Source organism: Myotis nattereri (genome assembly GCF_964212035.1).
Source record: "Myotis nattereri genome assembly, chromosome: 5".
NCBI lineage: Eukaryota > Metazoa > Chordata > Mammalia > Chiroptera > Vespertilionidae > Myotis > Myotis nattereri.
Genome location: NC_138080.1, coordinates 37,972,504 through 37,995,259, shown reverse-complemented (window position 1 = coordinate 37,995,259; position 22,756 = coordinate 37,972,504). Strand labels below are relative to the sequence as shown.

Sequence of the window (22,756 nt, the reverse complement as noted above, 5' to 3'; positions counted from 1 at the left end):
CTTTTGCTTTTTTCCATAAAGACGCATGCTTTAATTGCTTTAATAAATTGGCTTTTCACAATGCAGTCAAGGTATCTCATATAAATAAGAAGACAAGGATTGAGGTTGTGGACAGCCCTCTCCCAGTGGCTCAGGGAGCTGTCTTGTCCGGTAACACCTCTCTGGTGTCCGTGAGAGCTGCCTCTAACAATCTCATCTCAGAGATGTAGAGAACTAGAGAGTGTTTCCCCCTCCCTTCCATCAAGAAAAAAATTCCATGCAAATTAATGATTAATCCAATTAACCCATTAATCCAATGAATGTTGCAATGGATAAAAATTAATATAAAACCAAGAATGTCAAAAGCACACTCAGGTAGACAGAAGTCCAAGAATTTGCTCCCTGAGACAGAAGATGCCGAGTCACATATAAACTGGTAGGAAGAATCAACTGGAAGATTTCAATTACTTGCTAAAGTCTGAGTGTGGGTGAGCATGGAAGCTGGAAGCTGGAAGCCACACAGAGATGAGTGCAAATGTAAGTCTGCACCCTTTTCCTCTGGGAAAGATTGGAGAGAAATCCTAAGAAAGCTTCTCTCCTGGTGCTGTCTGGGAGTGAAACATCCTCCATGGCCTAATAATATCCTCTGTCTCACCTTCTCTGTTTGCCCCATAATAACAAACCCTTAATAGGCAAAGTCCTTAAAACCTGGTGTCTCAGGCCACAGATGGGAACCCACTGTAGTTGTGAGAAAAGAACAAAAACAAAAACCCAGGCCTTGGAAAGAGCAGGCGCCTGTGAAGCCCAGCATCACAGGTGGAGGAAGAGCAGGGACGTTATTGGAGGTCTCACATCCGAGACCCGTGTTTACAGCACCTGCTTAGGACCCCAGCTTCACCAGAGCGCCAGAGAATGGTCCCTCCTCTCTAGCTGCCAACCACCAGACTCACCTGATTCGAGTAAAAATAAAAGTGACATGTAGCTGAGAGAGATATGAGGGAGATCCCTTCTGCTGAGTAGCAAGAAGTGAAGGATCAAATATGAAATTTCATACAGAAAAAGAGTAAAGATAAACTTGACTGTGATAGTAAAGCTACATTAAACCCTTTTTAGCCAAAAAAGGAGGCTGTCCTTGCAAAATCTTTCTTACAGACTCTTCCTTAATTCCTCAATTTTATACATGGAACAGAAGAGTATTGGAAAAATAGTTGCACTGTTTTAGCTGAGAAACAGAAGGGAAAACAATAAAGTAGGGAGCTAATGAAGTTTCACTGGGGGTTTGAGGGAAACCAAGTGACAAATTTCCCTTATGATTTTCTGTAAAAATCAATAAAGGGCCAATTTCTCTAAATATTAAATGAAAGTCTCGTATTTTTTTTTTTATTAACAGACCCTGTGACAACTGTCACATATCCTGACACTCCTATCTAACCTCTCCCTGGGAGCCAACAACTGTCCTGAGCCTTCAATGACCTTCACATGCTTTGCATGTCCCAGCCCACTGTCACCCTCAGACTTTTAACTGAGAAAAATTCTTTCCTCTTTGTGACATCACATCCATCAACTAAATGGGGTGGTGCAGGGGATTTCCTTTAAAATATGCTCTCCTGATGGCCTATTCCTGAACTGTCCTGAGGATGCCTTGATCATAATCAGGTCATAGATAATTTAAACATTGATTTACCTGTACTCTTAATAGAAGTTGGAGGTCTAAGAAGTAATCATACTTCTGGACATAAATTATGCTGATTTTGGAATATTATTTGGGCTGAACCTATCAGTTTGAAATTTTTATTTATTGGTTTTAGAGAGAGAAAGGGGAAAAGAGAAAGAGAAACATCAATTTGTTGTTTTACTTATATATGCATTCATTGGTTGACTCTTGTATGTGCTCTGACTGGGAATTGTGTCCACAACCTTGGCATGTCAGGACGAAGCTCTAACTAACTGAGCTACCCAGTCAGGGCCTTAACCTATCAGTTTAATACTGAATTCTCCAAATATCTACCCAGATTTGCATCATACCCACTAAAACCAAAACCAAAACAAGTACTAAAATCAATAAGATGAAAAAATAATAGAGAAATGTACTATTCTGTGTAATATTTTTATTGTGCAAGTTAAAAAAAGAAAAAATATCCAAAGGCAGTGATAGAAATTTTTTCAGAATCTCAGAAGTAGAAATCTAATAATTATTCCCTACTTCCCTGTGGTACCAAATCCAAATATTCTTTTAACTTTGGTATACCATGAAGCTAAATGTTTTAAAGCTATAAATTTGTTTTCTGTTCTTTCTGCATCTTTTATATTCAAAGAGTCATTTCTTTGCTTCCTCCTGGGAAAATCAATGAAGTCCTTAATTAGAACTTTCCAGACCCTTACATTTCCCTATGTTTTATTTTTATCTTCTTGACCACCTTTTGTTCTACTGTAAATTTCATCTGAGCTCTATAACTGATTCCATCTATCTACTTATTGTTCTATCTCCAATACTTTCCGAATAGAAGTAAAAATTTTGTCAAGTAAAGTGATTACTTAAGGCATACTTTATCCCATGGAGGTAAATTTCACACTCCTGAAAAATTATAACAATTCAGAATTTTCCCAGGTTAGTAACTAAGAGATCACACAGATGATTTCTGGGCCTCATTGGCTGTAGCAGAAAATGGGTCCCCAAATGTATTTCTTTCCATTTGCTACACAACAGATCAGCACAAATTTAGGTGCTTAAAACAACATCCATTTATTATGTCACAACACTCCTGGGTCAGGATTTCAGGCGCAGCTCAGATAAACCCTCTGCTCAGGGTCTTACAAACTGATATCAAGGTATTAGCCACACTGAAGGTCTTTTCCAGAGCCCGAGGTCCTCTTCCAAGTTCATTATGTTATTGATAGAATTTAGTTCCTTGTGGTTACAGCAGTGAGCCTTTCTCAGCTGTCAGCCTTCATTATAGCTGTTTCTCGGTGAAGTCAGCAGAAGAGTCTCTTGCTTTTATGGCTTGCACCTTATTGGGCCAGTCTCACCCAGAATAATGTCCCTTTTGAATCCTTTAAAGTCAACTAATTAAAGACCTCAATTACATCTGTAAAATATTTTTACCTTTGTAGTGTAACAAAAATCTGATCACACAAGTGACATTTACCATGTTTATAGACCCTACATACAAGGGGAGGGGATTATACAAAGGTATGAACATTATTCAAGGCAATTTAGGGGGTAATTTTATTTATTTATTTATTTATTTATTTATTTATTTATTTATTTATTATTTTTATATTTTTATTGGTTTCAGGGAGGAGAGAGAGATAATAACATCAATGATGAGAGAGAATCATTGATCGGTTGCCTCCTGCCACTCCACACTGGAGATCAAGCCTGACCGAAATTTGAACCATGACCTTTTGGTTCATAGGTCAATGCTCAACCACTGAGTCATGCCAGCCGGTCTAGGGGGTGATTTTAGCATTTTGCTTATCACACTGATTTTCAGAAACTGGCCCAAAACTGGCCCAAAACTATATACCTTAACTGGGTCTTTGTTAACCGAATCTCTTACCTGAGAATTTAAACATGAACAGGAATTTTGTGTTTTAAAAATCAGCTCCTTAGCAACCCCTCACTATGGCCCTACCTTATAAAGCTCCTGATCCATTCATACATAAGAGATTTGTACAAGCCCTTGGTGTTCAGACTCAACTGAACGGATTCCTCACAGGTCAATGTAATTCAATTGTTTTTCTAATGATCCGTACACAGTTCGAAAGCTGGTAGCAGCAGTTGCCACCTTCTTGGAGGCTTCTACTAACATGTTGTCTTTTAGGGTCTATCTTAAACTCAATGGTTGTTTATGTTGTCAATTTTTGCTGTCCACTGAAAACATGCAATATTTCCCAGTAATCAGGCTTACTTCCTATGAAGTCTTCTTTCTTTCTCCCTCCTGCATTTCTGTTCATTGTTGTGATACTTTAAATCCTACTTCTCTTCTTCCTTAGAAGAGAAGTTCTTGGCTCCCTGTCATTTTAAAAATCGAATAGATTCATTAAAACACCCCTAATAAGTTTATTAAAACATGCCTAGAAATCTAGATTTAATCTTGTCTACTTATAGGTCATATTTTAAAAACGAAACCAGAAAAAAATCATACAGAATACATTACAATGGATCTCAACTCACCATTATAATATGACTCCTTTCCAGAGGCAAACATCTACCCAGGTTATAGAATTGGATCTGATTCTAATAGTTTCCTGTCTAAATAAAAAGAGGGATTACATATGCAACAATAGTGGAATATTTTTCACTTCTGAAAGCTTTAGAGAAAATCTAGTTACTTACCTAAGTAGGACTCCTACTTTAAAATCGTCCTCAAATTACAGGCTTTGAATAACTCTAATGGTTTCTAAGAAGTTGGCTGTTTTCACTATAGAAGCCCATTCAAAGATATCAAAGCAAAAAGGAAAAGTTACGGGTGATCTTTGTTCCAAGCAGGTTGCCTTCACCAAGATCCCAATCCTCTCAATAGTGATAGACACCAGTATCATCAGTCTCTGAAGAAGTTCAAAGAGAATATTACGGAATATTATACAATGCCAGCTTTTGGTTCCACAATCAGAAAAAGCCATTTATTACATGGAAATAATAGCTTCCAACTTAGAGTGGCTGCTTGTGGCCTCAAATGATATAGTGAAAAATTGATATAGTTCCATTTGTTTCTTTTCTCCTTAGTTTTCATTGTTCTAGGAGCTGTATTGATAAACATATTGCTAAAAGATATGTCTGATATTTTGCTGCTTATGGATTCTTCTAAGATTTTTATGGTTTTCCATCTTACACTTAAGTCTTTTATCCATTTTGAGTCTATTTTTGTGTATGGTGTAAGTTGGTGGTCTAATTTCTTTCTTTCTTTCTTTCTTTCTTTCTTTCTTTCTTTCTTTCTTTCTTTCTTTCTTTCTTCCTTCCTTTCTTTCTTTCTTTCTTTCTTTCTTTCTTTCTTTCTTTCTTTCTTTCTTTCTTTCTTTCTTTCTTTCTTTCTTTCTTTTGCATGTATCTGTCCAATTTTCCCAATACCTTTTATTGAAGAGACTGTCTTACTCCATTGTATGTTCATGCCCCCTTTGTCAAATATTAATTGAGCATAATGGCTTGGGTTTATTTCTGGGTTCTCTGTTCTGTTTCATTGGTCTATATGTCTGTTCTTGTGCCATTACCAGGCAGTTTTGAGAACACTGGCATTGTAATATAATTTGATATCTGGTATTGTGATCCTTCCAACTTTGTTCTTCTTTCTCAGGATTACTGAAGCTATTTGGAGTCTTTTTGTGTTCCATATAAATTTTTGGAGAGTTTGTTCTGTGAAATATGACTTTGGTATTTAATAAGAATTGCATTGAATCTGTAGATTGCTTTGGGTAGTATGGATATTTTAATGATGTTGATTCTACCAATCTGTGAACATGGTATATTATTCTACTTATTTTGTCCTCTTCTACCTCTTTTTTCAATGCCCTGCAGTTTTCAGAGTACAGGTCTTTTACCTCCTTAGTTAAGTTCATTCCTAGATATATTCATTTTTTAGTTGCAATGGGAAATGGGTTTGGTTTTTTAGTTTCTTTTTCTGTAAGTTCATTATTGGTGTATAAAAATGCCATTGATTTCTGGGTGTTAATTTTGTATCCTGCTACTTTTCTGAATTCATTATTAAATCTAGTAGTTTTTTGATGGAGTCTTTAGAGTTTCCTATGTACAATATCATGTCATTTGTGAATAATGACAGTTTTACTTTTTATTTTCCAATTTGGATACCTTATATTTCTTCTTCTTGTCTGATTGCTATGGCTAGCACTTCCAATACTATGACAAACAAGAGTGGTGAAAATGGACATCCCCGTCTTTTTCTTATTCTTAGGGGAAATGGTTTTAGTATTTGTTTATTGAGTATGATATTGGCTGCGGGTTTGTCATATAAGGCTTTTATTATGTTGAGGTATGATCCCTCTATTCCCACTTTGCTGAGAGTTTTTATCAGGAAGGGGTGTTGGATTTTGTCAAATGCTTTTTCTGAATCAATTGATATAATCATGTGATTTTTGTCTTACAATTTGTTTATGTGATGTATTACATTTATTGATTTGTGGATATTGTATCTGCCTTGTATCTCCAGAATAAATCCCATTTGGTCATGGTGTATGATCTTTTTAATGTATTGCTAGATGTGATATGCTAATATTTTGTTGAGGATTTTAGCATCTATGTTCATCAGGGATGTTGGCCTCTAATTCTCTTTCTTTGTAGTGTCTTTATCTGATTTTGGGATTAGGGTAATGCTGGTTTCATAGAAAGAGCTTGGAAGTGTTTCTTCCTCTTGAATCTTTTGGAAAAGTCTGTGTATGATCAGTGTTATTTCTTTGAATATTTGGTAAAACTCCGCTATGAAGAAATCCAGACCAGGGCTTTTGTTTGCTGGAATTTTTCTGACTACTGCTTCAATTTCATCGGTAGTTAGAGACTTATTCATGTTTTCTGATTCTTCCTGATTGAGTTTTGGAAGATTGTATTTTTCTAGTAATGTATCCATTTTGTCTAGGTTGTCCAGTTTATTGGAATAGAGTTGTTCATAGTATTTTTTTTTATAATCCTTTTTTAATTCTGTGGATCAGTTGTTACTTCACCTCTTTAATTTCTGATTTTGTTTATTTGGGTTCTGTCTCTTTGTTTCTTGGTAAGCCGCCAGTCTATCTTTGTTCTATTTATTTTCAGAGTTTTTATTTCCATTTAATTATTCATGTATTTCCAGGGTAATTAGTTGTATTTAGAGCGTATATGCAGAAAAAACTGAATCGATATCACCTTGTTTCAGAAACTAAATTAGCCACAGGTGTTGAATAATCTTCTACATTAAAAATGTAACAAATATAACCACTTTTAGAGTAATACTCCATGGAACAATAAAAATTCATTATTTACTATGTATAGATATATTTACCATTATTTATTATATAAATAATTAAGCTACTCATTATAAGAGATACTAACATTTGTGAAGGATGCAAATAATGTGCTTGTGTACTTCCAGTCTGACAAGTCTAGTGAGAAAGTAATGTAGAAAAAGAAAAGTAAACATTTTTCTCTAGGAGGTATAAGTACCATAAAAGAGATTTTAAAATAAGATATATATATATATACATATATATACATATATATATGTATACATATATATATACATATATATATGCACATATTACATGTATCTTAGGAAATGTTATCAAAATATTTTATATATGTCTATTATATATATCTATACTATATCTATATATCTTAGATAATGATATCAAATAATTTATCACTTGAGGATGAAAAAGAGGTGCTATTATTTATGCCAATTTAACATGTGTAAATTGGGACAATTTCAGCAATATGAGATATATGATTACCTTACCCATAAGACTCTTGTTCTAACTATTGCAAAAACATTCACATATGCATATCCTTGGAGAATTATATAATGAATCCTTATTTACCCATAATTCAGGTTTAATAACTATAAATCTCTGGCCAGTTTTTATTCTTCTATACACTTTCAATACCCTTCTGCCCTATCAATATTTAAGAGCAAATTCTAGGCAGTTTCTTGAGTCATTCCTTGATCAAAACATTAATCTCTTTTATTGCATGCCTTTTCCTTTTTCTTCACCAAGCCGTGTTATAACCACCCATTCACATGTTGCTTTTTGTTTTACTTATAGTCCTGATGTTCTTCTAATGATTCAACTTTGCCAGAAGACTAATCCTTCCTAATTAGCCCTGCACATTGACCAGCTGAGAATAAGGATGGAGACCATCCATGACTCAGCCCTGCCCGCCTTGGTCTCTGTTTCCATAATGGTAGCTTCATAATTACTGCAATTGAAACCCTGTTGTACGTGAGAATCATGCTCCTTCTACACTGGCTTGGGGTGTTTCTGTCCTTTTCTGGGCACACTTGGGCTGAGCACCCTCAACATCATAGTCCTCCAGAAGTGGTGATTCCCTTGAGAATAACAAGCACTGGCCTTAGCATGAAGTTTCCAGGCTGGCTCTGTTATGGTATGCATTTTGGGGGTGAAAGACACATTATCTACATGAAGGTCAAGAAGCATTTGCTGTCCAGACACTTTCCAGTGTTCACCTACAGCGATCAAGGTGCTCTCCTTGAGGACCAGCCTTTTGTTCAGAATGACTGCTATTATCATGGTTATGTGGAGGGGGACCCAGAATCCCTGGTTGCCCTGAGTACCTGTTTTGGTGGCTTTCGAGGCTTATTACAGATTAATGACATTGCTTATGAAATTAAGCCCATGATTTTTTCTTCCAAATTTGAACATCTGATATATAAAATGGACAGAGAGGACACTGAATACCAAACCATGAAATCTGGCTTTATGCAAGAGGAAATTGTACAGCAATTTGAGTTTCAAGAGATTGGTAATTCTACTCTGAAGCAAAGTTCATATGAGGGCTGGTGGCCCCACAGTTACTTTATTGAAATAGTAGTGGTAGTTGACAATACTCTCTATCTTCAAAGTAACAAAAATGTCTCAATAGTGCAGGAAGACCTATATGTTATGGTGAATATAGCAGATTCTATTTATGAGGAAATAGGTCTTAAGGTTTTATTGTTTGGCATGGAGGTGTGGACTAAAGAAAATCCCATTGAAGTAGATGATGTAAAGAGATCTCTGAGAATATTTTGTCGTTGGAAAGCTGCAAACCTTTTTTCCCGCCTGCCACATGATACTGCACATCTTCTAATACATAAGACATTAAGAGGAATGAGTGGTTTAGGCTATGTTGCAGGACTCTGTAGAACAAGCCATAGTTGTGCAATTATTACTTTTACAAGAAAGCCTGTGGGCCTTATGGGAATTGCAATGGCTCATCATATTGGTCATAATTTGGGTATGTTTCATGATCGTATTTTGTGTACTTGTGGAAAATATAAATGTATAATGCATAATGATAACCCACCAATAACTAAATTTAGCAATTGTAGTTATGCTTTTTTATGGGATTATTCCTTACGTCAGACAAAATGCTTGCTCTACACCATATACACAAGTGACATATTTAACCAAAAACGCTGTGGGAATGGTGTTGTTGAAGATGAAGAAGAGTGTGACTGTGGACCTTTGCAGCAATGCTCAAAAGATGCCTGCTGTCTGTCAAACTGCACTCTCAGTTCGGGGTCTAATTGTGCTTATGGGCTTTGTTGCAAGGACTGCCAGTTTTTACCATCAGGGGATGTGTGTAGGAAGGAGATCAATGAATGTGATCTTCCAGAATGGTGCAATGGAACATCCCATATGTGCCCAGATGATGTATATGTGGAGGATGGAATCCCCTGTAATGAAAGTGCTTACTGCTACGAAAAGAGATGTAATGATCGCAATTTACAGTGTAAGCAGATTTTTGGCCAAAAGGCAAAGAATGCAAGTTACAGTTGCTACAAAAAAATAAACACTCTAGGTGACCGGTTTGGTCACTGTGGCACCCAAAACTTTTCATATATAAAATGTAATGTGTCGGATGTCTTGTGTGGGAGGATTCAGTGTGAGAACATAACTGAAATTCCCCTTCTAGCAGATCATTCTACTGTGCATTGGACTTATTACGATGGTGTCAACTGCTGGGGTACTGACTCCCACATTGGGATGACCACACCTGATATAGGCGCAGTGGAAGATGGCACAGAGTGTGGTGAAGAGCACCTCTGCATCCATAGGAAGTGTGTCCATATATCTTACTTGGACAGTAATTGTTCACCTACATTCTGTAATCGAAGGGGAATCTGCAACAATAAACATCACTGCCATTGCAACTATCTATGGGACCCTCCCAACTGCCTAACACAAGGCCATGGAGGTAGTATTGACAGTGGTCCACCCCCTAGGAGAAAGAAGATACAGAAGATTTATGTCTTAATGTTTTCACTTTTTTGGTTGTTAGTTTTATTATGTTGTCTTTTTTGTCTTTGTATGAAGAGAACAGCTAAGAAAAAAGAGCAAATTGCTCAGCCTCAACCTCAAATGAAGCCACAAGCAAAGCCAAATAGTCCACCTCCATAACGGACACCCTCAAGACCAGGTCCATAACCATAGTCAACCTAAATGTTATTTTCTCAGAGTCAACATGGGAAACAAAAGCAATCAGTACCCAAAAATGTATCCAAACAGGTATTCATTAAAAATGGTAATTCCTAGAATGTTTCTAATGACTCTTTTTTATTTTAAACAATTAGAAGATTTTTTTAACCTACAATTTGTTTCTTGATATTTTCTGGAAATGGCATGGCACATGGATGGTGTACCAGTTTTTCAGTTACTGCTTCTCAGCTCCAAAGCCCCTTCCCATTTTGTCCCCTGCAATAGGGAGAATGAATGGGCGTTTGGAAATCTGGGAGATCTGTTTGCTTCCTGTATGTTAATGTTACCCGAATAACAGATTTTACACTTGTAGTTATACTTAGGTTCAATATCCTTTTTTAAAAAAATTCACTTCATACCAACCCCATTGTCAGCCTGAGAGATATCAGCATAGCTGTTTAATGTTACTTTCAGAGTTCTGAGTCCTCTTTGAGCTCTCTAGCAATATCCCAAATCTTCTGCATCAGCTTAGCAATACCTACTGTCAGAGTTTTGAGTCTCAGATCTATAGGCCAGCCCTATAGTCCTATCTATAATAATAAAAGTGTAATATGCAAATCGACCAAATGGCCAAACAGCAGAGTGACTGACCATCTGGATGACCACGCTATAACATGCACTGGTGCCAGGCCAGTCAAGATGGGTGCGATGCGATTGGGGGGGGGGGGTACCATCATCCCATGATCACCCTGCAGAGGGAGGCCCAGGCCACTGGGCCAGTGGAGCTATCAATCGGGGCTCCATGATCACCTCAAAGAGGGAGGCCCAGGCCACCCTCTTCAGGGTGATTGATCAGGGGCCTCTGCAGAACCAGGGAGCAGGGGTGTGTGGTGGTGGAGTGGGCAGCGCCAGGCCAAGGTAGGTGCGGGTGGGGGGAGGGTCTACGAGGCAGCTGGGGCTGTGAGGCAGCCGAGGCTGCAAGGGCCTATCCTTGCATGAATTTTGTGCATCAGGTCTCTAGTCTATATATATAAAAGCCTAAGCAACTGGCCGAGTGGCCAACCAGCCCGTAGCTATGACATGCACTGACCACCAGGAGGCAGATGCTCAATGCAGGAACAGAAACCACAGGCATGGAAACATGGAACAGACTGATGAATCTCAGAGGGAAGGGGGTAGGGGGAAGGGCGGGAAGAGATTAACCAAAGATCTTATATGCAAACTTGAGGCCGGGTGCACAGATTCATGCACTGGTGGGTTCCTTCGGCCTGGTCTGTGGGGATCAGGCCACAACCAGCTCTCTGACATCCCCTGACAGGTCCCGGATTGCAAGAGGGCACAGGCCAGGCCAAGGGACCACACCGGTACATGAATCTGTGCACCAGGCCTCTAGTAGATTCATATAACCCTAACTTTTTTCCTTTGTTCCTCAATTCCATGAATGAAATTACTCTCTTACACTTAGTATTTCATGGTTACTAACCAGCTAATAGCACATTGTCTTCCTTAACTTGTTTTGTTCTTCAATACCTGTTTTCCCAATTCCTTATATTTAATTCCCTCTAAAATGTGTTTTCTAGCCAAAACCGGTTTGGCTCAGTGGATAGAGCGTCGGCCTGCGGACTGAAGGGTCCCAGGTTCGATTCTGGTCAAGGGCATGTACCTGGGTTGCAGGCATATCCCCAGTGGGAGATGTGCAGGAGGCAGCTGATCGATGTTTCTCTCTCATCGATGTTTCTAACTCTCTATCTCTCTCCCTTCCTCTCTGTAAAAAATCAATAAAATATATTTAAAAAAAATGTGTTTTCTATCACTAAAGTGTTTTCTCTTTTCTGTCTGAATTGTGATTGTTACAATACTGATCTTAGAATAATAAAAAAAAAAAAGCAAGAATGAGAAAGCATCAAAAGTTTTTGTTTGAGTTTTTCCTTACCACTTTACCATCTTAGGAAAGTTACTTGAATTTACAGCAAGTTTCCAACAAAATAATAAAAGACAAGATGACAATAGTTATCTCCCAATTTCTGAGTCTCTTTGGTTTTAAAATTAGATAAAAAAGAAAACACTTCCAATTCTAGGTAGGCCTTGGTAGATAAGTGACTTTTCTGAAAACAACTATACAATGTCAAATTTTTAAAATGTATACTTTAAAAGTATCAGAGAGTTGTGGAAGACATGAAGATTTGAAGACTTAAAAATTACAGAGAAGGGGAAACAAGCTGAATTATTAGTACTTTTTCTTCTTGGAACAAAAATGACTGTTCCCTAGGATGTGTTAATGCTGAATATACTAGTAAATTAAGGATCAAGCGTGTCCCATACAGTGTGTCTCTGTTAAAGAAAAAGAAATCAGAAAACATTTTAGTTTATAGAAGAGTACTAGATTGATGTTAGACACATAAGGGCATCAAATTCAAAGTTAGTTTTCCCTACACATTTGTTGAGTTTAGGTCCTCTGTGCGAAGCTGGTAAGAAAGGTGAAAAGTTTTAAAGACAGAAATATCTAGAATCTGTTGTACCCAGTGGAAAGGGACTTGCCTTAAAGATATGTATTGTTTTCCATTTAAAACATTTGCCTGATTTTGAAGGAGCTTGGAATAGATGCTAGAGAATTGAGTTTTTCAAGATTTGAGTATCCATATGTAGTCACCATTATTTCTCAAAGCTGAGAAAATAGAGGTACATGGGCTCTTAATAGAAAGTATATTTAGGTATATGTGTGTTACTAAAATTACGCTATTTTATGACCAAAATCAATTCCTAATTGTACTGAAGTTGTCACTAAGTATATCTTTTAGAGGAAATATGGAAATTCCTTAAGTCAAAAGTAATTCTACCCAGAAATTTTTTGGCCAAAATAAGAAACCAACAACAAAGATAGTAAAAGAGGAGGTAGAAGCCATCTAAAAGATCATCCAAGAGGGTAAAAGAAGATAATGAACAAAAAATCCCTATGATTACTCTCAGAAAAACTGAAAGAAAAATGAACGAACTATGTGAAAGAAGGTAGAGTCTTTTTACCAGAAAATTAACATTTATGTAGTTATCAAATACATAATCTAGAGCTTAAAAATAAAATATCTAAATTCAGGAAATAAATAAACAATTTGAATTATAGGCTGCATTGTGTGAAGAAAAGTTAGTGACAAATATTAATTACTGACACACATTAGAAAAACGTTAAACATAGGATATTACATATGGAGCATATCGCTAAACCTAAAATCATTGGAGTCCCAGCAGAGAAGAAAAAGAATTAAAAAGAAGTAATAGTTCTGATTATTGGTTAGAGTGTCAGTCCACACACCGAAGGGTCTAGGGTTTGATTCCCAATCAAGGGCACCACTCTGAGTTGTGGGTTCACTCCCTGTCACCGGTTTATATAATGGCTGATATTTTCCAAAAGTATATAAACATATTATCCCACTACTTCAAGAAAAGAATTTATATCCCTAGCCAGCTTGGCTCAGTGGATAGACCATTGGCCTGAGAACTGAAGGGTCGCAGATTTGATTCCAGTCAAGGGCATATGCCTGGGTTGCAAGATCGATCCCCAGTAGGGGGTGTGCAGGAGGCAGCCAATTAATGATTCTCTCCCATCATTGATGTTTCTATCTATCTCTGCCCCTCCCTTCCTTTCTGAAATCAATAAAAATATATATTAAAAAGAAAAAAAATGAAAAGAATTTCTAGCAGGATAAACACGCACACACACACCTAATAATATATATATAGTAAAACTGTTGGAATATGTAATCTATACTAAAAAAAAGGGTAATATGCTAATTAGACTGGGTTGACCGGACATCTTCCGAATGTCTGACTTCCTTCCAGACAAAGCTACAGTGGGCAGGGACCGAGGCAGATGCGGTTAGGGCCAATCAGGCCAGCAGGGGAGCAAGCAGTTAGGGGCAATCAAGCCGGCAGGGGAAAGGAGTTAGGAGGCAAACAGGCTGGCAGAGGAGGGCAGTTGTGGGTGATCAGGCCAGCAGGGGAGGGCAGTTGGAGGTGATCAGGCCTTCAGGGAAATGGTTAGGGGGCAATCAGGCAGGCAGGCAGAGGCAGTTAGGGACCAGCAGTCCCGGATTGCTGACTGCAGGTTAGGCTTGATCCCACAGGGGGTCCCAGATTAGAGAGGGTGCAGGTCAGGCGGAGGGACACCCCCTCCTCATGCATGAATTTCATGCACCAGGCCTCAAGTACTTTAATTAGGGGGGGGGAGGGAGGCAAAGACACTGAGAAATCTTAAGAGCAGTCTGAGATAAAATATTCATATCTTAAAAAGAATGACATAAGGTAAATGATTGGCCTCCATAAAATAAGTGAATGCAGAAAACAATGGCATAACATACTTACTTGATCATTGCCAAGAGATCAGCACTCTAAGAAATACTAATGTTTCTTTCTCAATCAGGAGAAACCTTTATCAGAAAGAAAAATGCATGTGCAGGTGGGTGTGCATACAAGAAGGAGTAAACATGTGGGTAAAATAATTAAAATTAACTCTTTAAAATAATACTAATAGTATATTATCCTATATAATAAAGAGCTAATATGCAAATAGTCATCACATCCTCACACTATCATGCTGTAACAGTTCAGACACTTAACACTGAGGAGAGAGGAATGGGAACCAGCCAGGCTGCAGACCAGGAGAGGGACAAGCCGCCCACCCCATGGTCCTAGGAACCAGTGGCTGAGTCTGAGCCTGTGGCCCGGGAGAGGAACAAGCCGCCCACCCCATGGTCCTGCGTGCCTGTGGCTGCGTCCGAGGTGAAGCTGCCCACTCATGGACCCCTGTGGCTGGGGCCAGCCTGGGCAAAGCCAGCCTGGGTCCTGGGTGCCTGTGGCCAGCCAGAGAGAGGGAATCCTGGGTCGCGGGTGCAGGACAAGGCAGAGGCCGTTGGGAGCAATCAGGCAAGCAGGGGAGCAGTTAGGGGTCATCTGGCTGATAGGGGAGGAGTTATGGGCAATCAGGCAAGCAGGCAGAGGTAGTTAGGGGTGATCAGGCAGGCAGGCAAGCGAGCAGTTAGGAGCCAGTGATCCCAGATTACAAGAGGCACTTGGACTTCCCCCAAGGGGTCCCAGATTGGAGAGGGTGCAGGCCGGGCTGAGGGTCTCTCCCCTGCCCCCCCCCCATGCACAAATTTCATGCACTGGGCCTCTAGTCTATACTAATAAAAGGGTAATATGCTAATTAGACTGGATAGATCGGATGTATTCTGGACAATCTTCCAGAACGACCAGTGGGTTGGGGGCTGGGCCAGTGAGCCTGTGCCACCAGGCCAGCCATGGTGGTCCCAATGACTCCCCTTCCACAGAGGTGGCACAGTAGAGATGGCGGTGTGGGAGAGGCGGTGGCGCTGGAGAGGCCTGGTCCAATGTCACTGCCTCTTCTGCAGAGGCAGCCACAGAGGCAAGGGGACAGGAGGTGGCACGGTCCTGGAGCCTCTGCAGAGGCTGGACGGGGTGTGACCTGTGGTGCCTCAACCTTTCACAGCCCCTCCCCTGGCCTACCTGGCCCCAGATCGACCCCCACCCACCAGTGAGTGGGGTGTGGGGCCAGCACTAAGAAGCAGCGAGCCCAGCTAACCACTGAGTCCTGGCTGGGTTGCTCAGTTGGTTAGAATAGTTTACGGACCACTGGTGGTCTGTGAAGTCTGAAAGCTTGGCAACCGCTGGGTTAGAGCATTCTCCTTTACACCAGAAAAGTTGTGGATTTGATCCCAGTTAGGGCACACACATAGGTTGTGGGTTTTATGTCCAGCTGAAGTGTGTACAGGAGGCAATATGTTTCTCTATCACATCGATGAATCTCTCTTTCCTCTCTCTCTCTCTCTCTCTCTCTCTCTCTCTCTCTCTCTCTCTCTCTCTTTCAAATCAATAAAAGCATATCCTTGGGTGAGGATTTTAAAAAAGGTGAAGAGAAGTAGAGATTGTTATTTACAAAATAGTCATGGGTAAGTAAAGTACAGCATAGGGAATATAGTCAGTAATCTATACTAATAAAAGTGTAATATGGTAATTAGACCAGACATCCAAATGACCTCCTGGACGTCATTCTGGACATCCTTCTGGACAAAGCTGTGGTGGCAGAGGCTGAGGCAGAGGCGGTTAGGGGTAATCAGGCAGGCAGAACAGTTAGGGGAAATCAAGCTGGTAGGGGAGCAGTTAGCAGCGATCAAGCAGGCAGGCAGGCAAAGTGGTTAGGAGCCAGCGGTCCTGAATTGCAAGAGGAATGTCTGACTGCTGGTTTAGGCCCAATCTCGCAGGGGTCCAAGATTGGAAAGGGTGCAGGCCGGCTGAGGATATGCTAGTAGGTATGCTAGAGACCCGATGCATGAAATTCACAGTTGGGGGGATCCCTCAGTCCAACTTGCACCCTTTTGCAGTCCAGGAGCTCTCAGGGGATGTCTTAGGCCTGCTTAGGCCTGCTCCCCACAGTCGGACATCCTTAGCGCTGCTGCAGAGGCAGGAGAGTTTCCTGCCACCGCCACTGTGCTCTACAACTGTGAGCCTGGCTTCTGGCTGAGCAGCACTCCCCCTGTGGGAGTGCACTGACCACCAGAGGGCAGCTTCTGCATTGAGCATCTGCCCCCTGGTGGTCAGTGTGCATCATAGCAACTGGTCATTCTGTCATTCGGTCAATTTGCATATTACTCTTTTATTATATAGGATGCAGAACAAAATGCAAGCATTTATTACAAAAGCTGGGAAGCATGCAAATAGAGTTAAAATGTCTAAGCTCCTAGCAGCACTAGAAAGAGGTAAATTAGGACATGGATTATATTATACTAGAGGCCCAATGCATGAAATTCATGCAAGAGTAGGCCTTCCTTCTCCTGGCTGCTGCCATCAGCTTCCCTCTGGTACCCAGGACCTGGGTTTACCTCACAGCCCCAGCTTCGTCTGGAAGGTCATCTGGAAGGATGTCTGAGAGGACATCCAGTCTAATTAGCATATTACACTTGTATTTTTGTACATGATGTCGAAGATGCATGTTACTATCTCTAGAATAGCCATTAAAATAAAAAGATTGATATAATATAAGAATTTGAAGGGGAAAAGGCATAATAAATTATTTTTTATTATTACAAATATAGACAAGGAAGGAGGAAAACAAACATAATGCAGACATGAAAATGAGGAGCAGTAAAAATACTTTGTATTATATTATAACTAGAGGCCTGGTGCACAAAATTTGTGCACAGGGAATGGACAAATCAGCCTGCACCCTCTTACAGTCTGGGAGCCCTTGGAAGATGTCCAACTGCCAGCTTAGAACTGCTCAGCCCTCCCCCCCACCTAGGCCTAAGCCAGCAGTTGGACATGCTTAGCACTGCTGGGTGGCAGGAGAGGCTCCTGCCACTGCAACAGCTCTCCGGCATCCCCCAAGGGGTCCTGGATTGTGCAAGGGCACAGGCCAGGCTGAGGGACCATACCGGTGCACAATGGGGCCGGGAAGAGATGCGGCAGGTTGGCCAGCCCAGAAGGGTACACAGGAAGGCTCCAGGATGTGTCCTGCCCATCTCGCTCAGTCCCAATCAGCCAGGCCCCAGCAGAAAACTAATCTACTAGTTGGAACGTCTGCCCCCTGGTGGTCAGTGCACATAATAGCAACTAGTCAACCAGTTGACTGTCTGCCCCTGTTGGTCAGTACATTTCATAGCAAGTGGCTGAGTGGCCTTAGCATATCATTAAAATATTAGGCTTTGATTGGTTGAATGGCTGACCGGTCAACCAGACATTTAGCATATTAAGCTTTTATTATATAGGATGGTGGATATATTTCATTATATGTTTGTCCATTCCCAGAGAATTTGCAACACAAAGAGTGAACCCTAAGGTAAACTACAAATTTTGGGTGATTATAATGTGCTCATCCTTAGTAAAAAATGTACCATTCTGGTGAATATTGTTAATAATGGGGAAGGATATGCAGGTGTGGGGGCAGGGATATATGAGAAATCTTAATTTACTCTCAATTTTGTTATAAACTTAAAAACTGCTTCAAAAATAGTTTTAAAAAATATATATACCAGTAGCCTATTTCAGTGGATGCCATTTGCTATAACTACCCATGTGGAGCAACATGTTGGGAATGGAATATAGATTATGTGGCTTTTTGAAAATTTTATTTTAATTATTACTTCTGCTTACTTTCATCATTATTTTCTTTTTAGCTTTTTGGGGGCATGGTTGGGCATTAAAAAACATGTAGATAAAGAGCTAGACATTTTGAAAAAAAAAAACCAATGACTCCAAAACTATACAATGATATAATACAACTACTTAATAAGAAGCCATTCTTTTCTTAGCAGAGTGCCATATGGATGCACAGAAAATGATGCTAACTCATAAAAAGCAATAAATGAAATGAGTGCAAGACAGTCCCATACAGAAGACAAACAAGCCACATTATTTAGGTAAAGAAAGTAAATATGATTCTGCTAGAGGAGTGGAAGGCTTCACAGCTCCTCTGGACACATGCTGCTCATACAGCAAAGGAGCCTAATGGATTGCATATTCTGTTCCTTCAGCACCTCTGTCAGCAGGAGGCCTGTGGAATGAGGATGTCGTTTCTTTGAGGAACCGTATGTGACAGAGGATATTATTTAGCCTCAAGTTATCAGGGCATGTTTTAAGGTTAGCCTTGTCTGAGAAGGTCCTTTGTGTATAGTCCTAGAGACCAGTTTCTAGAGTTTTCCACATCCCAACTCATAAAATAGGTATGTGTAAAAGCTGGATGGAGATATCAGATCACATAAAGTCTTATTAACTGGCCTAGAGAACGAACTTATAATGTGCTTTTCTTTGCAAATTACTTACTAAATAAACTTAAATATGTCATTTTTCTGTTTTTAGAACCTATCATTCATTGTCAACATGCTTCTTCTCTGTAGGGCTCAATAAAATTTTGTTAATGAAAAAGAAAAAGGACAATGGTAGATAGAACACCTATGTAAAACAGATTACGTTAATCCAGTAAAAGACTGTCATATTTCAGAATAAGTATAAAACCCAGCATTATTCTATTTATTGGAGACATAATTTTTTATTTGTTTTTGCATTTTTTTGTCTTCCTTTGTAAACATCATTTAAAAATAAAGGCATAGAGAGTGTAAAAACTTGAAAAAGAATTTTTCCATGCACATATTAATCAAATTAATTTGGTATAATTCTTTTAATAAAAGAATAATGAAGTAATTTTTTAATAATGAACTTTAAGGCAGGAAACATTTGCTAGAAATAATGTGAAATATTTTGTAATGATAAAAGGCAAATATAAGGCAGGTAGGACAATCCTAAATATGTATGTATTCACTGAGGTAACTTCAAATATATAGGAGAAAATAAAAAATAGACAACTCCACAATCACTAAGAGGGAGAATTTATCCCACTTATCTTAATAGTAATAGAAAGAGTAGGTAATAAATCCTACAGGATGATATTTTTAGTGTATAACTAAGAAACTTGATTTAATAGTATATAAGGAGAGGGACTATTAAACCCAAAAGTGATGAAATTCACTTTGATTCATCTTCTTATGGACTATTACCAGAGTCCACCTTACAGTGGGCCAGAAGAAAGTCCCAGAAAAATTTAGTCAATTTTAGTAAAGAAGAATATATTCTCAAAATCCTATATAATTAAGCTAGAAGTCAAAGACATTAAAGTTAACTAGAAAAAACTACCAATGGCCTGATATGATTCTGATTCTGATATCACTTCTGATCATCAATTAAGATTCTACACCCAATTCCAGTGTGTGTGTGGGGGGGGGGGGCGGGGGGAGGAGATTTCCCCATATGACCAAGAAATTTTTTTTTAAAAAAATATTTTTGTTGATTTCAGGAGAAGAAGAGAGAGGGAGAAAGAGATACAAACATCATTGATGAGAGAGAACCATTGATCAGCTGCCTCCTGCACGCCTCCTACTGGGGATTGAGCCCGCATGTGCACAGGGCAAGGTTTGTGGCGTTTCCATGCCCTCTACAGGCATATCAGTCTCCCCTGATTCTCCACATGTTCACCAACCCAGAAACTCTGCAAACACATTCATTTGGAGTATTATGAAGACTTCATTATCTAGGCATGACATTAAATCATTTCCCTTTGGTGATTGAACTTAATCTGTAGCCCCTTTCTCCTCCATGGAGGTGGAGGTGGGGTGAGACTGAAAGTTCCAACCCTCTAATCCAGCGGTTCTCAACCTGTGGGTCGCGACCCCTTTGGCGGTCGAACGACCCTTTCACGGGGGTCGCCTAAGACCATCCTGCATATCAGATATTTACATTATGATTCATAACAGTAGCAACATTACAGCTATGAAGTAGCAACGAAAATAATTTTATGTTTGGGTCACAACATGAGGAACTGTATTTAAAGGGCCAGAAGGTTGAGAACTGCTGCCACTGGCAGCCAGCCCTCATCCTTAGGTTGTTTTTCAGTCACCAAATTAACAAAAGACACCCTTACTGTTCTCATCAGAAAATTCTAAGGGTTTTAGAAGGTCTGTGCCAGAAACTGTTATGAAGACCAAAAATATATATCTTATTGTAAATCATAATATCACAATATTAAACTTGAAAATAAAATAATACATTTCTAAATATTCTATATGTCAAGGAGCAATCAAAATGGAAATTAGGAAGTTTTTTGAACTGAAATGCAAATAATGACGATGCATATAAATTACATAAAATTCAACTAAAGTGTATTGAGGGAAATGTATAGTCATATATACTTATGTTTTTAAAAAAGGAAAGACTGAAAATGCATTGATTTAACTTTTCATGTCAAAAAATTAGAAAAATAACATATTACATCTAAGTCGGAGAGTCATAATAAAAAAAGGAAAGGGAGTCAATGAAATGAATACAAATGCACAATGGAGAAAGTCAGCAAAGAGAAAATTTAGTTTATTGAATGAACTTTTACTTATTAAAAAAATAGTTCATTGATTTTTAGAAAGAGAGTAATGGAAAGTGAGAGAAATATCGCTGTGAGAGCAGGAGGCAGCCAAATACTGATTGGCTGCCTTCTGCACGCCCCCTACTTGTGCCCTTGACCAGGAATGGAGCCCCAAACCCAGGCTTGTGCCCTTGACCAGGAATCAAACCAGCAACCTTTCAGTGCACAGGATGAGGCCCAACCAACTGAGCAATACTGGCCAAGGTTCATTGAATGAATTTTTAAAATATCATAAACGTTGGCTAAGTGGCTCAGTTGGTTGGAGCATGGTCCCATTCACCGGAGGGTTGAGGGTTCGGTTCCCTGTTGGCACATTCTGGGTTGTGGGCTCAGTCCTCAGTCAGGGCACGTGTAGGGGATAAGGGGATCAATGTTTTTCTCTCACATCAATGTTTCTCTTTTTCAGTCTAAAACATCAATGGACATTTTCAGGTGAGAATTAAAAAAAACAACACACAAAGGTTTAAAATATCATAAAACCCTAACATGCCACATGAAGAAAATAAATGAAAGAAAACATAGGTTACCATGAGCAGAAATAGAAAGGGAACATCACCAAAAAAGCATTTATAATAAAAAATATGAATAGTTTTGTTACCAATAAATTTGACTGTTTGGATAAACAAATATATTAAACAATGCAAATTATCACGGCAGCATTTAAAATAAATATTAGAGAGATTGAATCAGTATTCCAAAGAATTGGCCAATCTCAGATTACTTTTTCAGTTAAATCTTTCAAAAATATAATATATATATATTCATTAATTTTTACAAGAACTTTAACTGATAAGAAAAAAAAATCTCAATACTCTACAAATTTTGGGTTACCCTAATTCTCAAACCTGACCTGTGAACATTAAGCAATCTAAGATATATATAGTTTTGAAGGCTCAGAAAAAGAGAAGAGAGAAGATGTGGCAAAAAATTTAAGAATCAGTGGTCCAACATATTTAAAACATTAAGTCAACAACCTAACAAGCTCAGCAAACTTTGAGAGGATAAATGCAAAGAAAATCATAATCATGTACATTATATTCAAACTGTTAAAAAATAAAAGTAAAGGAGATGAGAAGAATTAATAGGAATTAGTCAGGCAGAAGTGATCAGGGATCAGGAAAGATTGTTCCATGAAGAGTGTACATGTTTAAAGGCCCACAGCAAAGGGTTATAGGAATTTCAAAAAATTCTTTGGGGTTAAATGGAAAGTTAGAAAAGTGAGAGAGGGAGGTTAGAGCAAGAGCCATCGAGAGACCCTTTTGAGCATAGTAAGCAGAGGGAAATAGGAAATAAAATCATATTTTGTATAACATAATCAGATTTATCTTTGTAAAAAGTCACTATGGCTGCAATATATAGAATAGATTGAAGAGAGAGATATGGAGTCATGAAGAGGCTATTGCAGTAATCAAGCATAAGAGAATGTTGGACAGAACTTGAGATGAGGCAGTAAGATGGGGAGTTACTGATAAATATATAAAAGCTGTGTGGGAGCTAGAAGACATGGTACTTGACAGATTTTTAGAAGTAATGAAGAATGGAGTAAATGTGTAACTTTTCCAGGTTTGCCTACCTAGCCACATGTCACTCTCATTATCTTGTGCAAAGCAGAATGATTGCCTTCATTTACAATTTTGATCATGTTATTCCTCTGATAAAAGCTCTTCAGTGGGTTTCATC

General features: G+C 38.9%; 1 protein-coding gene across 1 annotated transcript in view; it reads left to right on the top strand.

Annotated features, from left to right (window-relative positions):
• Positions 1-335: 335 nt before the first annotated feature.
• Positions 336-22,756, top strand: part of LOC308520226 (uncharacterized protein) — a gene marked incomplete at both ends in the record, with an annotated part of 34,681 nt that continues 12,260 nt past the window's right edge. Inside the window, 2 exons of the mRNA XM_081092751.1 lie at positions 336-415; positions 7,869-10,056. Coding sequence (XP_080948877.1) covers positions 336-415; positions 7,869-10,056 — 2,268 coding nt within the window. The remainder of the gene's footprint in view (positions 416-7,868; positions 10,057-22,756) is intronic.